The 14,941-nt window shown below is 44.0% G+C and overlaps 1 protein-coding gene across 6 annotated transcripts in view; it reads right to left on the minus strand.

The window, feature by feature from the left end:
• Positions 1-14,738, minus strand: part of SYNRG (synergin gamma) — a gene marked incomplete at its 5' end in the record, with an annotated part of 71,614 nt that extends 56,876 nt beyond the window's left edge. For 2 of the 6 annotated variants that reach the window (XM_084650661.1, XM_084650660.1), the window contains 5 exons: positions 1,591-1,696; positions 2,056-2,186; positions 5,205-5,323; positions 6,700-6,740; positions 14,650-14,738. In XM_084650661.1, coding sequence (XP_084506787.1) covers positions 1,591-1,696; positions 2,056-2,186; positions 5,205-5,323; positions 6,700-6,740; positions 14,650-14,738 — 486 coding nt within the window. Of the gene's footprint in view, positions 1-1,590; positions 1,697-2,055; positions 2,187-5,204; positions 5,324-6,699; positions 6,741-8,742; positions 8,764-12,435; positions 12,916-14,649 lie in introns of those variants that run through there. The other 4 variants (XM_084650665.1, XM_084650664.1, XM_084650662.1 and 1 more) reach the window with 3 other exon arrangements.
• Positions 14,739-14,941: the final 203 nt, after the last annotated feature.

The following is a 14,941-nucleotide window of genomic DNA, read 5'->3' on the forward strand; positions in this document are numbered from 1 at the left end:
AGAGCCTTTGAAAAAAATCTCATCACCTGCCCCAATACATCCCAGCTCATCTCATCTTCCATAACCCCAAAACGGAGCAGACCAAATCGAAAGACTTTCTTCCAGACAGGGAAGCCATTAGGCCTTGCTCTTGTTCAAGAACTTTTGTTTTTCACTTGTGAGTCCTGAAAATCATATCGTCCTCAGCCCATCACAGGGATGCACAATTTTCAGCGCTACAGAGGCATGTAAGATCCTGTTCTGTCTCCCCTCCCTTTGTGTTACATTCTGCACCCATTTCGTTCCTCCTATTCTCTCTCTGACTCTCTTGGCTTTTCATCAAATCCTGAAATCAACTGCACTGTACCAGCACAGCAAGTTGAGATGACCACAATCCTACCCTAAGGGGAAAAGACTCAGATAACATCCCTGATTGAAATATAAACCAGGGCCCAACCAACAGGTAGAGCAGTTGACCTGCCAGCCAGAGCATCCACTTGTAACTGACCACCTATCCAGTGTACCAAAAACATCAACAAAAGCCATATTCCCCCACCTTTTCTGTCCTCTCTCTCCTCCACCTTGTGTCTGTCTCTTAAAAACATAAGTGAAAACCTTTCACACATCAGGACTAAGTGTAAAATTAGCTCTTTCCTTTTCATCAAAGAAATGCTGTTGCTTAAACAAATGACTGATATTTTGCCTCCAAAAGGAAAGAGACTTTAGTAGGTTTTAATTAAGTTTGTTTTGCATAAACACTCAATTCCAGCTTCAGTATAAATGGCAGTTTTAATTTCTTGTGGTTTATCAATAAACTTTCAACTTCAGAATGAATGCTTTTGGGTGTTTGTTAAGGAACCAAATAAACCACAGCCTCTGCAGAAAAAAACCCCTGAACCAACGTATCACTGTTTTAATGGTGGACACGAAAGTAGTTTATAAACACTTAACTCATTTGGCCCTTGAGATCAATACAATAGTATTCACTTGAACTGTGCCACAACTTGAGAGCAAGGACTCCAACTAATGAACATATCGACATTTTTACATATTGTAGAAACCTATTTTGTTCCCAAACTAGGTTGTTTTCTTTTTCAAAAGCAAATGGATTGTTTCTTGAGCTACCATTGAGAGAAAAAAGGGATTCTCTTTCCTCAGACCTGGGTCAAAGTCTTGTAACGTTCACCTACTCAGACCACAGTGGCAGGAAAAGAGGCACTACTATAAAAAGCACCATTTCCGTCTAGTTACAAATGTTACAGCAGCAGAGAAGACAGTCTGTCCTTAGAGCAGCAGGAAGATGCAGAAGGGTGAAGTTATCAAGACAACAAAGGAAACGGATTCATTTTGCAATACCACATTTGTCTTGTTTTGATTACATAGCACCAAGAGAGGTGCTATGTACAAAGGGTTAAACATACCAGATGTTTTCAAGAGGCCTGATACAAAGCTCACTGATAGCTAGACTCCCATTGGACTTCATCAGGCTTCAGATCTGGCCTTCGGCTGGGAAGGTGTACGAAAGAAGGATCTATTTCTTCCCTAATACATGAAAGCTACAGGTTTGGGTTTTTTTAATCTGAAAATCAATAAATGTTATTTACGATATACCTTCGGTTTCACACTGCTTAGGAGTCTCAGCTTTTGTTTCTGCTCTTCAAATTGGCGTCGTTTTCTCTCTTCTTCTAAGAATTTTTGCTGGTGTTCAAACCTTTTTCTAAAGTGAAACAATATCAAACATAAAAATTAAGCGTTATTTGATGACAACTTCCATGCCAACCTTCTGAATATTGGTAACTTGGGTTTCACATTCCTTCCCTTTTTCACATAGATGCTTTGGCACCACACTTTGCCACAGTCTCAAAATTGGTAGAAAATAGCATATGCCATCATGAACCTCATACACAGCCTTCACAGACAATGGAATGGTCTGCAGCTAACTTAACATTTTAGAATCCTAAATTCAATAGGAATGTTTCTAGGATAGGATGGTAGTTTTTAAATGCACAAAATGAGCTGGAGAATGCTCCCCCACCCCAAATAAGATTTTGCCAGCAGCATTAAAGCATCACTTACTGCTGCTCTTCTGCAAACTGTTTCTGCATGTCGGGGGTGTATTGTGGAGCTGCTGGGCGCATTCCTAAGAAAGAAGCCTGTCCCATAAAAGACATTCCAGTTGCTTGCATAGCCCCAAGGGGCATGCCACCCTATAACAATAAAATAAGTCTATATTATGTACAGCAATATAAAAATCCAGCATCTGTACTATGTCAGGTTGTGAACTAGTTAGAAGCCATAAAAATAAGCAGGGCCAGGTCTGCTCAGTACTTGGACACGAGACCTCCAGAGACAATCCAGGTGTTATGCACTGAAACAAAAAAACCCCCACAGGTTATTCAGCAGGTAGCCCTCCTCTCAGTCAGGACCGAACCAATGCTCCTAGACCAGTGGTTCTCAACCAGGGGTCTGCATACCCCTGGGGATACGCAGAGGTCTTCTAGGGGGTACATCAACTCATCTAGGTATTTGCCTAGTTTTACAACAGGCAATGTAAAAAGCACAAGCAAAGTCAGAACTAAAATTTCATACAGACAATGACTTGTTATTATTCAGTATATACTGAAATGTGAATACAATATTTATATTCAAATTGATTTATTTGAAAGGGGTACAGTAGTCTGGAAAGGTTGAGTGGCACTGTCCCAGATGGTACTAGGAGGGTGCTGGATTTTTGGACAAAAAAAATCATAATCCTGACTACACAATTAAAAAAATCCATGAAATTTTTCTCAAGAGTAGGGATCTTAACTCAAGTGTCATGACCCACAAAGTCTCCCTTTTAACTTCAGTATTATTTTCTTTTCCTTCCTATCCTAAACTACCGTGCAGCGTTTGTGCTGTGTTAAAAAAAAATTCACATTCCACACAAGCGGTGTACAAGATAATTCCTAGACATGTAGTTTGAATAGTCAATAAAGCGTGTCAATTACTTTTGGATCCATTTGTATGAAACGCATGTGTAAGTACACACACATACATTTCATAAACAAAATTTCCCTGACTTGGGTAAATTATTATTTTCACTGCTTTAGGAAATAAAATCTAGTGATTTTATAAAATTTATTTCTTCAAATGTTATGGGATTCTTTTACATATATTCCAATATAACCAATTCCTAAACTATTATGTTTCCAGGATCAATTTATACATGCACTGATTAAGTTAACAAACATTAACAAGATATTGCTAGTTGTATGGACAGATCTTTGGCCAGCCCATTTTCAGTTGGGTCACAGCTATAACACTTGTTTTCAGGTTCCCTTGAACAAAACTACATTTTATTTTAACATAAGAACTATATTAGTTAAGTTTATTAGGTAGCTTATGCTTGAAACTACTCTATGATATGTAACAATATTTCATTATAGTTTTAATGTCAATAGATGAGATTTTCGTCCATAAATTAAGCTACTGTTATCATTGCTGTTGTATTCAAAAATCAGCAAGTGAAAGCAGTAAATGTCTTATCTTTTATTATTTCTAACCAAATCCCCTGAAAAATATATTTTTCTTCTACAGTTTTGTAAAATTCATTATCCATTAAAGCAAATAAGGGCAAAAATATATAGTTATATTCAATTTACTATATATCGCAACTTTATTAGATTCACGTTTACATGGTTAGACAAGTGGAGATTTACAAGTAAGAGTGGTGGGCACTAGAGGATAAACAAATGAGATATATTTCTTCAAAAACTATCAACCCCCCACCCCCAAGTGTTAAGTTCCTCACATCATGTTGTGCACTATACTGTAATATTACTTCTCAGCAATTAGCTATATAAAATGCACTCCCCCCCACCCCACCCCACAGTGTGGGAAGAAACCTTGTGAAGATTATGAGGAGTTATGTAGGTGGAAAGTTACTTCAAGCATGCAAAAAGGAGAGAAATTCAACACAAAAACTGCAGGAGGAAGAACAATTTGGAAAACTGATTTGATCAAAAGGGAGGGCATTTACAGTATTAAAGAAACATCCAAAATGTTATCCGTTCCCTGGGGCCCTGTTTGATTAATTTGTGAACCACCACGTATGCTTACAATATTCTATAGGTAACTAGTATATATAAATGACAAAAAAAGATACAAAGCTGAAATCACAACACGGGTGATCCTAGTAAGTATAATGAACACAGGCCAAAGGATGTTCCCGAAAACGAGCTCATTTCAAATGCTGGATAATATTCTGTCTTAGTAGACAGTGAATAGTTATGAATATAAAGCAAAGGGAAAAGAGAAAGGGTGAAACAAGGTAAAAAGACAAAATAGAATGTGCTGTTGGAGTTGTAGATGATAGAAGCTATTTAACACTAAACACTGAACCATACTCAAGGCAGTATCAGGAATAAGAAAAGGAGTACTTGTGGCACCTTAGAGACTAACCAATTTATTTGAGCATAAGCTTTTGTGAGCTACAGCTCACTTCCTTCTTCACTTCCAGCTCACGAAAGCTTATGCTCAAATAAATTGGTTAGTCTCTAAGGTGCCACAAGTACTCCTTTTCTTTTTGCGAATACAGACTAAGACAGCTGTTACTCTGAAAAGTATCAGGAATATTGAACACAAGGAATGGTTTCCAAACTTCCTCTCCTTCTGACAGTTTGTTTCAATTACTGTTCAGTGCCATCTTCCCTCCTGCAGAAGGGCCTCTCTCTTAGCTGTGTTTACTGCAGCAACAGATACAAAGAAGTAGAAGTCCAAGTTCTGACATCTAAGAGAAAACTACGATACCCACTTTATTGTAAGCATTACCAATGTTTTCTCTCCCCCATACCCTGGTTCATTATTGTTCCTAGCTACGACAGTGAATAATGCACGCTGAGCACCCACTCCCCACGCTGATTATCCAGATCACAAGGAGATTTACAGAACCCCACAAGGGTCATGGCAATTATAAAATACTTTCAGAGAGAAGGTTGTGAAGCCAAAAAAATGCAATGCAATAAAGACACCTGCCTCTGGGCTACTGCCTCTCTCTTCATTCTGAGTTCACCTTCTCCTCTATCCTTCCACCCCAGCAGCAGCAGAACCCTTGACACTTCTGACTTCAGCAGCAGGTCCCAGGACCTCTGTCAGGGGTCAGCTGTCAACAGCCTCACTGACACATACATTCAAGTATCTATTTCATATCACATCTACTGAAAACAAATGTTACTTTCACATACCTGCATGGTCATCGGTCCCGGAGACATCTGAGAGCCGTAATTCATTCCCATCATGCCTGGCATATTAGATTGCATGACAGATACCATTGGAAACCCTTGCTGTTGAATAGGAATCATACCTACACCAGAACATTAAACGCTGATTAAGTCCCCAGTTGGTTCTAACGTTCATCTTTCAAATTAAACCGATAGAGGGAAGGAAGAAGCAACTGGCAGTTCTGCTTAAGTTAATACAAGGACTCTTTACTCAAGGGTGATTTGGTGCATAGAATGTACTACAAGACAGGCAGCAACAGAAGCATCTTGCATTTTAAGAAAAGAAGCCTTCCAGGACATCTCCACAAGTTAAGCAGAGGGCACTCCTTCCATCGCAACTGCTCTTTGAGAGAAACTTGGGGTTTTCTTCCCTTCTTTGATTTTAAAACTGTAGTTTCCAAAAAAATAACTGATTTGTCCTGGTAGCCCACTCCAGGATTCTCCTGAAAGGATTATTTCTTATAACATACTTTATATGACTGACTAGGCATTACTGGTACATCTTGTCCACAACTAAGCTTTTACACTCTCAGTTGACTGGACAACTTGTGTGCATGCAGGAGTGTTTACCCCATATAAAAGGTTTAACCAGATGAAAAATCTTTCAATAAAAGCTGGATTTAAATAAGATTGGACAAATCAGCCAGAAATGTATTAATTCACTGAGAAAAACTAAAAGGATTAAACCAGAGATGTAATAATTTTAGAATGTTATCTTAGCAGACACAGACTAATTACAACATATTCACTACCAATGAAATAAGTATAGCCATGGATACTTTAACATTACAGGTACAATTGCCTGAGAAAGGATGCAATTGGCTCAGGAATTATCAGTGAAGCTACAGCAGCATATTACTGAGCCAATCAGTACTTAGTGATGGACCTCCAGCCATCCCCATATTTTCCATTAGTTAAACAAGTAACTGACTCAGGAATCAGAATAAAAGTTATTTAAGGTTGAGGTTTCTTGAGTTTTAATAATACTTGGTACTTATATCATGCCTCTTGTTCAAGGTTCTCACTATGCTTTGCAACTATTTACTAGGCCTCACAACACCCACATGATATAGGCATGCAGACTGGTAGACTGAAGTACACAGAGGTTAAATGCTTTACCCCAGTTCATACAGTAATTCAATGATATAGTCAGGAACAGAACTTAGAAATTCGGACTCTCAGTCCCCTGGTCTAACCTACCGAGCACACTGCCTTCCCAGTGAGATACAATATTAGTTATATGGGAAATTTTGTAAATAAAGATATAAGATTCAGAGTAATGTTACTGAGTAAGAGGGAAGAAGTAAAAAACCATAGCTAAGAGGTGAGCTTAATATTCCCAATTCTAAACTTCAGGAAAAAATGCAAAGTTACTGTACATCTGACTTTGATTACTTAACATTAACGTCTACACAAAGAAAGGGCAACTAAAAGTTCAGAATCTGAAGTTCATACTTACCTTGAGGCGGGCCGATACCACCTGCTACAGGAAACATGAAGCTGAAAATAAATAAATAAAAGCATGAGCCTCTGACTTGATATCTAAATAACTGCTCAAGGACTGAACTACTGAGAATGTGAAAGCTACCCCAGGTCTTTGACTCCTTCTGCAGTACTACATCCCAAACTGCCCCATTTGTGCTTCAGCGAATCATAGAAGGTCAGGGTTGGAAGGGACCTCAGGAGGTCATCTAGTCCAACCCCCTGACTGAAACAGGACCAATCCCCAATTTTTGCCCCAGATCCCTAAATGGCCCCCTCAAGGACTGAACTCACAACCCTGGGTTTAGCAGGCCAATGCTCAAACCACTGAGCTATCATCAAAAACTACTTCCATACTCGCAATATTAGGAAACACGCAGTCACTTTTATCGAAGACAAGTGGGCATGGAGAGTTGTGCTTTAGCATTAAAGACCAAAAAAGCCTCAAACTCAGCCTGAGAGCAGTGCAAAGTCCATGTATGAACTGCACATTCTATTAGACAACAAAAATTAAGGAGAAATTATTATAGAAAAGAACCATTTAAAGGACAAAAGTTAATTTTATAAATGTTTTAAAACGAAAATCAAGTTTCACGTTTCAGTGAAAGCCACTAGTTACAGGAGCTTTCTGTTCAAAGCTCTTCCCATAGCTAGTGCAAAAATACTACAAGAGCAGCCCTAGGGAGAGCCCACAGGATTTGGGGCAGGCTACTGCTTTAGCAAAAACCTGTGATGCTTCAAGTTACACAGTGCACTGTGGTTTAAATATTTTTAAATCTCTCTGGATTGTGGGTTTAATCTCTGTTCTAGGAATTTTTACTTTTTTAAAATAAATGCGTGTCCTGTCTTTTTACCCCACACCAAATGGAGATAATAGGGGTAAGCCTCACCCATCTGTTCATTGCATCTACCTGTTGTCTCTCATTTTATACTTGGATTATAAACTCTTTTGGGCAGGGACCACCTTCTTTGTATGAGTGTACAGCGCTTGGCCTAATGGGGCCCTTTTCCATGACTAGGACCCCGTTTCCATGACTGGCATAATACCACCAATACCACCTAGCACGTACGTAGCATTTTACAAAGGAGGTACACATCATTACCACCATTTTATGGATGAGAAAACTGAAGCACAGAGAAGTGAAGTGACTTGCCCCAGGTCACCCAGTAGCTGAGCTGGGAATGGAACCCAGATCTATCGAGTCCCAGCCCACGGCTCCATCCACTAGACAATACTGCCTCCCATAATATAAATTATGAGTCTGAGGTCCTCCTCCCTTAAATGATCAATGTCAATACACTGGAAAGAGCAAGAGGGATTGAAGCAGTGAAGGAACTGCTGCCATGCAACTATGGTGATTAGAATCTCAGCTTGTTATGCATGCTTGTTATGCAACAGGAAAATAGCACTTTATATTAAAAACGATACAATAAACATGCTTTTTCATCCTCACATTTCAGCACATTAGATTTGTACTGAGATGCAGACCTGTAACTCAGTGAGCCCAAGGTCGAAGAGACCTAAATCCATTGTCCATAAATGGGCAAATCTTGATGATTGTGCTAGAACCAGTAGAATGTGAACACAGTGCGCAAGATTTAGTCTACTGCCAATATTCTATTCAAATAGATATTTCAGTTCCTAAATAAAATCATTTGCTTGGTCCAAAAAATTTGCCCAAGCTGTGACCCACAGAATTAACCACAGAACCTTCCCTTCTCCATTAAAAATCGGAACAATTGCTGATGACAATTATCAGCAAGGATCCACCTGAAATAGTGCTAAAGAAAGGTTCACTGGAAGTGTCAATGCAATAAAAAACCATTTTCAGCATTATTATTATAATACAGAGCGAGACTAAGCAGAACCATATCTCATTTTCTGTAATGGTGCTGAAAATGGTTTTGACTCATCTATATTGCCAACTGAACTGTTTTCAACATTGGCTAAGGTTGGGTATTTCCTAATGTAGGCAAGGCCTTTTAGAACTGCAGAATCACTAGCTGCATCAGAACATACTTATCTCAGCTCCTTCATAACAGGTTTTCCACAGAGAAATAAAACTATCCAAGAAAAAAGGTTTTTCCTGTTAAATATGAATAATTAGAAGACATTGCAGTGTCCATTTCCTGTTCTTTGTGCTTTAACGTTCCATTGCTCCCATTTAAAGGGAAACAATTACACCAAAGGGGAGAGAAACACATTCCAGCAAATATCAAAGACCAAGTGCACCAAGATAAAAATCAGTGTTAAAAATTCAGTTGAAATTATAGGAGCAATGTCTTGTCCCCACTTTGAAGCAATAAACATCAGCTTTGCCAGAGAGAAAAAAGGAGACCTAGTTTAGCAATACTGTTTGCAACTCACTCTGAGACAAATGTCAGCAATAATTTACCAACCAAGAACTTTCTTCAGTGCCCCACCAACCTCTTACATCAAACACTCTGGAGAGAGAGAGAAGCTTACAGACATTCAACATCTCTCAGCCCAAGTGGATTAGTCAAGAGGCCACGTGACAGACTAAAGAAACAAAGTGAAGAGGGAATGACATAGCAAAGATCTGCTCATAATGCTTAAAAACCTACACTGAATTCAGAAACCTTTTGTTTTTTGTAAATGTAAAAGAGGTGGATTCCTTATTGTGCCTGTGTGCTCTTACTATGCAGCATCTATGTGTAATGTAGAGTTCAATCATAATTAGCTACAACTGAGAACACACAGTAACCCAATCTGTATTACTCTTTATTTCTGGGCCCTAGTTTATAACTGGGGCTCTTAAGCTCTCCAGTAATACAAATAATAATTAATATAACTTCAAATTTGAACTCATGATACTCTTAGTTCCTCAACTTCTCATTCTGCCCTAACCATTAGGCCACACATTAATTCCTCCATTCACAAAACTGTAACATACACATGTACCCAACAAAGGATAAGTTAGTAAGTCTGGCCCTACCACCACCACCACCACCACAATTTTAGGGTTCTCTATTAATAGAAATGTCTCCTACAGACCCTATGGAGAGTGGTCTGCATAGGCATGTTTTGCCAAATCTAGAAGCAAGCACTAGGACTGGACTGCTTGAGTGGAATCCAACCCAGGTCAGCTGTGACCAAAAGCTGTTATTAATTGATGAAAGTTCAGTGACCTATGTGAAACAAACTTGGTTGCCTTTGTCCAGTTCTGGGTGGAGGGCTACTGACATCATAAAAAACACAGCAGGTATTAGCTGGCAACCTTGTCTCAAGTCACAGCAGGGAGGCCAACAACTGAACTCCCCTCTTGCTCCTAGCTGTGGTTCCCTATAGGTCAAGGCTAAGGCACATTGACAAAACAATGTGGGGCAGTCAGATTGCAGCCCAAGTTTTGCTTCAACTGTAGATCAAGATCTTTTAGTTTCCACAGCTGCTAAGATGGCACTTTTTTGCCAACAATATACTCACATAACATTTATACAGAAGTTCAGAAACACACAGTTTCACATCTATCACCTTTCCCGTGTGTATAAATTATTCACTCCAGGGTCCAATTTACAGATGAATACAAGTAGTAAATTAATAATTAGCATAATTAATGCTATTTTAGAGCTATACACTCTAAGGTAGGACTTGTATCAAAGACAGTATCCGCAACTATTTTAAAATATCCTTGTGAGGATTCTGGTGGTAGAAATAAGGTTCTGTTCTAGTTTAACTGAAATGCAATGTAATCTGGACAAGCACACTACAGTACCAGCACATGTTATAAGCAAATAAAGGCCAGATCATTAAATATTTATCCCTTTCTAGAGTTAAGTAGTGATTTATTTATAAGCATCTGTAAAAACTCTAACTAATTAGAGGCTAACTGCAAGAACTAAACAAAAATGAAAGTTGGTTTCTCTGAATCTAAATTCTGAATGTGTGTTAGGATTCACTGTTGACCTTGCTCAGTCAAAGATTTAGTTATGCGTTTAGCTACTTTTTAGCAATCAGAATTCTTGTATGGAAGATGTATCTATATACATGTATACAAAGAAGTGTTAAACAGCTATTCAAATATACACACACATAAACAGAAGAGAAAATGTATATACACATCAAGTAAAAAAAAACAAAAACTCCTAGACACTGCATCACTAGGGAGTTACAGGAAGAAGTTATTGATACATACTTTTTAAAAATATCAGTTACCGTTTATTAATGTGAACAATGTCTAAGTAACTTCAGTTCATTTACGCTTAAACAACACATATTTTACCCTATAAAAACTTCTTATATTAACAAGAAAATTACTTATTGAACAAACAGGCATCCTATATCAATAGGAAAAAAGTGAAAGGAGGAACTGACTCATTTCCAGAAGTTCTGCGCTAAAATTATTAGTCTGCCTTGTGCATTACACTGTCTTGGGATGAAAGGGGAGATTAACTATCTGGAAATCAATTCTAAATGCAATGAGCATGATCTATACTTTATAATAGGCCATGGTTCCATTTTATAAAATATATATTACAGCTCTTTTCTATCAGGCATGCCCTTTCAGAATAGCTTCATATTCAACATTACTCTACACAATGGTATATAATTCATTTGTAAATATTTCAACCGCACTCAGTGTTGTACCCAAACGCCTATATTTATATAAGTAATATATTTATATAAGTAATACTTTTGGTGATATAGCACTAAAATGCAACATATGCAGAAACATACAGATATTCAACACACTTATTTCACTATGTGCTGTATATGAGATAAGGAACAGAAGTGTGGTTAAAAAGCATTATCATTTAAAAAAGAGAAAGTGAAGATTTTTCTGTGACAAAGTTCAAGAGCAATAATATCCTACAGAAGTTCCTCAGAAAATTTTTGACAATAGTCTCAATGCCATTTGGAGTATCACTTTAATATTATCGTATCATTCAACAGTAAATTTCTCATAATAGGTACTCTAGTTTCAGGTACAGGGCTCCAGCAATCAGCTTCACTCAAACAGCACAATAAAGAGGAAAAAAAACCCCTCATGTGATAGCTTCAAGAACAGCAACAAACTACAGGATGAACTCTTTCCCCAACTCAAACTCCTAGACTGTGTCTATAGTTGAGAGTTTTTGCACCCATAATTCCTAATGAGTGCAGAGCCTGTAAAGCAGTAATACTGACAAGGCGAATGTGTTTTTCATACCAGGTGTCTAACTCAGAAGCCCCAAGATCCTCTAAGTGAAACTAACTATAAGCCATAATGAAACTGACTTCACTGATTTCCATCACCTAAGCTCAGACAATTGAATAAAGCTACAAAAAGCATAGTGACAAGTAAATTGGAATTTTGGAATCCTTTCATTTTTCACAATCTACGGTCTCATTAGTAAGGTTGGTGTTTACAAAAGTAGAAGTGGTTACAACGCATAATTCTAAATTGACAGTGCTGCTGTAAAGAAAGGATGGATGTTTAAGCAGCAGATCAGAATAATTATATTTCAGATTTATATATATTGTTGCGCTTCTCATCCTGCAGTATTCTAAAGTGCCTTACAAATTACATACCCAGGTGCTCTAATGAAATGCAGACACATCTAATGTGGCAAGTTGGCAGACAGCTGGAGGAAAGCACGCTACACAAGTATGGGTGTGTGATTTTGGTGAAGGTCACCAGGGCAAATGCCTGCTTTCATGAGAACTACCATGGGATCTTTGATGCCAACACAAAGCAGGTAGGATTTTACTTACCAGGAATATCTGATTAATACAACTTCACTTATCAAAAGCAGACTGACTCAGTCCTACATCTCTGTCCTTTCACAGAAAAATGTTATAATCTTAAACCCTATAAATATTTCACTTAAACAGAAATCTCTAATCAATTCCCAGTTTGAAAGGAGAAATACAAAGATTAGCCTCCTATCCCACTCAAAACATAACACAGAGGCTATACTACTTCTCATTTTCCAATATCTCCCTCTCCCACCACAACCACTCCACCCTGCCTCATGTACTGCTGACAGCAGCAAGCCTCCTCCACATCAATAGGGGAGAGAGAGAAGTATCCACACAAACAGGTCACAGCAGCCCCCCCCCCCCCACACACACACATCACAACACGCACAAACTATCACACTCCTGCTGAAAGCAACGTTTACTACCCCAGAACCAAAAGCATGGAGGCACAGTGTTTAGACAAGGAAAAACCAAAGTGAACCAGCAAGCCAAACCCCTCTCCTCCCATACAGTCCAAATAGTCCCTCCAGCCCCGCATCGCCCCAGCCCGACCCCCCCCCCGCAGCCCCAGCCCCTCACCGCCCCAGCCCGACCCCCCCCCCGCAAACCCCAGCCCCTCACCGCCCCAGCCCGACCCCCCCCACAACCCCAGCCCGACCCCCCCCGCAACCCCAGCCCCTCACCACCCCAGCCCCTCACCGCCCCAGCCCGACCCCCCCCGCGCAAGACCCAGCCCCTCACCGCCCCAGCCCGACCCCCCCCGCGCAAGACCCAGCCCCTCACCGCCCCAACCCGACCCCCCCCGCGCAAGACCCAGCCCCTCACCGCCCCAACCCGACCCCCCCCCCGCAAGCCCCAGCCCCTCACCGCCCCAGTCCGACCCCCCCCGCAACCCCAGCCCCTCACCGCCCCAGCCCGACCCCCCCCGCAACCCCAGCCCCTCACCGCCCCAGCCAGACCCCCCCCGCGCAAGACCCAGCCCCTCACCGCCCCAACCCGACTCCCCCCCCGCAAGCCCCAGCCCCTCACCGCCCCAGTCCGACCCCCCCCGCAACCCCAGCCCCTCACCGCCCCAGTCCGACCCCCCCCGCAACCCCAGCCCCTCACCGCCCCAGCCCGACCCCCCCCGCAACCCCAGCCCCTCACCGCCCCAGCCAGACCCCCCCCGCGCAAGACCCAGCCCCTCACCGCCCCAACCCGACCCCCCCCCGCAAGCCCCAGCCCCTCACCGCCCCAGCCCGACCCCCCCCGCAACCCCAGCCCCTCACCGCCCCAGCCCGACCCCCCCCGCAACCCCAGCCCCTCACCGCCCCAGCCCGACCCCCCCCGCGCAAGACCCAGCCCCTCACCGCCCCAACCCGACCCCCCCCGCGCAAGACCCAGCCCCTCACCGCCCCAACCCGACCCCCCCCCGCAAGCCCCAGCCCCTCACCGCCCCAGTCCGACCCCCCCCGCAACCCCAGCCCCTCACCGCCCCAGCCCGACCCCCCCCGCAACCCCAGCCCCTCACCGCCCCAGCCAGACCCCCCCCGCGCAAGACCCAGCCCCTCACCGCCCCAACCCGACCCCCCCCCGCAAGCCCCAGCCCCTCACCGCCCCAGTCCGACCCCCCACCGCAGCCCCAGCCCCTCACCGCCCCAGTCCGACCCCCCCCCGCAGCCCCAGCCCCTCACCGCCCCAGTCCGACCCCCCCCGCAGCCCCAGCCCCTCACCGCCCCAGTCCGACCCCCCCCCGCAAGCCCCAGCCCCTCACCGCCCCAGCCCGACCCCCCCCGCAACCCCAGCCCCTCACCGCCCCAGCCCGACCCCCCCCCGCAACCCCAGCCCCTCACCGCCCCAGCCCGACCCCCCCCCGCAACCCCAGCCCCTCACCGCCCCAGCCCGACCCCCCCCCCGCTAACCCAGCCCCTCACCGCCCCAGTCCGACCCCCCCCGCAGCCCTAACCCCTCACCGCCCCAGCCCGACCCCCCCCCGCAACCCCAGCCCCTCACCGCCCCAGCCAGACCCCCCCCCCGCAAGCCCCAGCCCCTCACCGCCCCAGCCAGACCCACCCCGCAGCCCCAGTCACCTCCCCCCGCATCACTCTCTCCCCACCCATCAACCCCCAGCCTTTCCCAAGCCCTACCCCGCCCCCCATCTCTGCCACAGGCCGCGCCGGGCCGAGACCCCGACTCCCCCGCCCAGCCCCCGGGGCTGCCCGGGCCCCCGCCCTCTCCCGCACCTACCCGGCGCTGCCGGCTCCGGCCGCCCCCGCTACTCCGCCCCCTCCCGTGGCCCCGGCGCCGCCAGCTCCCGGCCCCGTCCGCAGCGCCATCTTCCCGCTCCGCCCCGCTCCGCCCCGCCGCTGTCAGCTGAGCCGCGCCGACTTCCGGGGCAGAGCGGCCTCCCCGCCCCGCCCGCTGCGCCGCGCCGCGCCGGCCGGCCGCCGGCCCGGGCCTCCCCTGCGGCGCCCGGGGCAGCGTCTGTCAGACCCTGGCGGGACCGGACTGCCGCGCTGGGTGAGACCCCGGAGACACC

This window comes from Lepidochelys olivacea, assembly GCF_965140295.1.
Source record: "Lepidochelys olivacea isolate rLepOli2 genome assembly, chromosome: 17".
Classification (NCBI taxonomy): domain Eukaryota; kingdom Metazoa; phylum Chordata; order Testudines; family Cheloniidae; genus Lepidochelys; species Lepidochelys olivacea.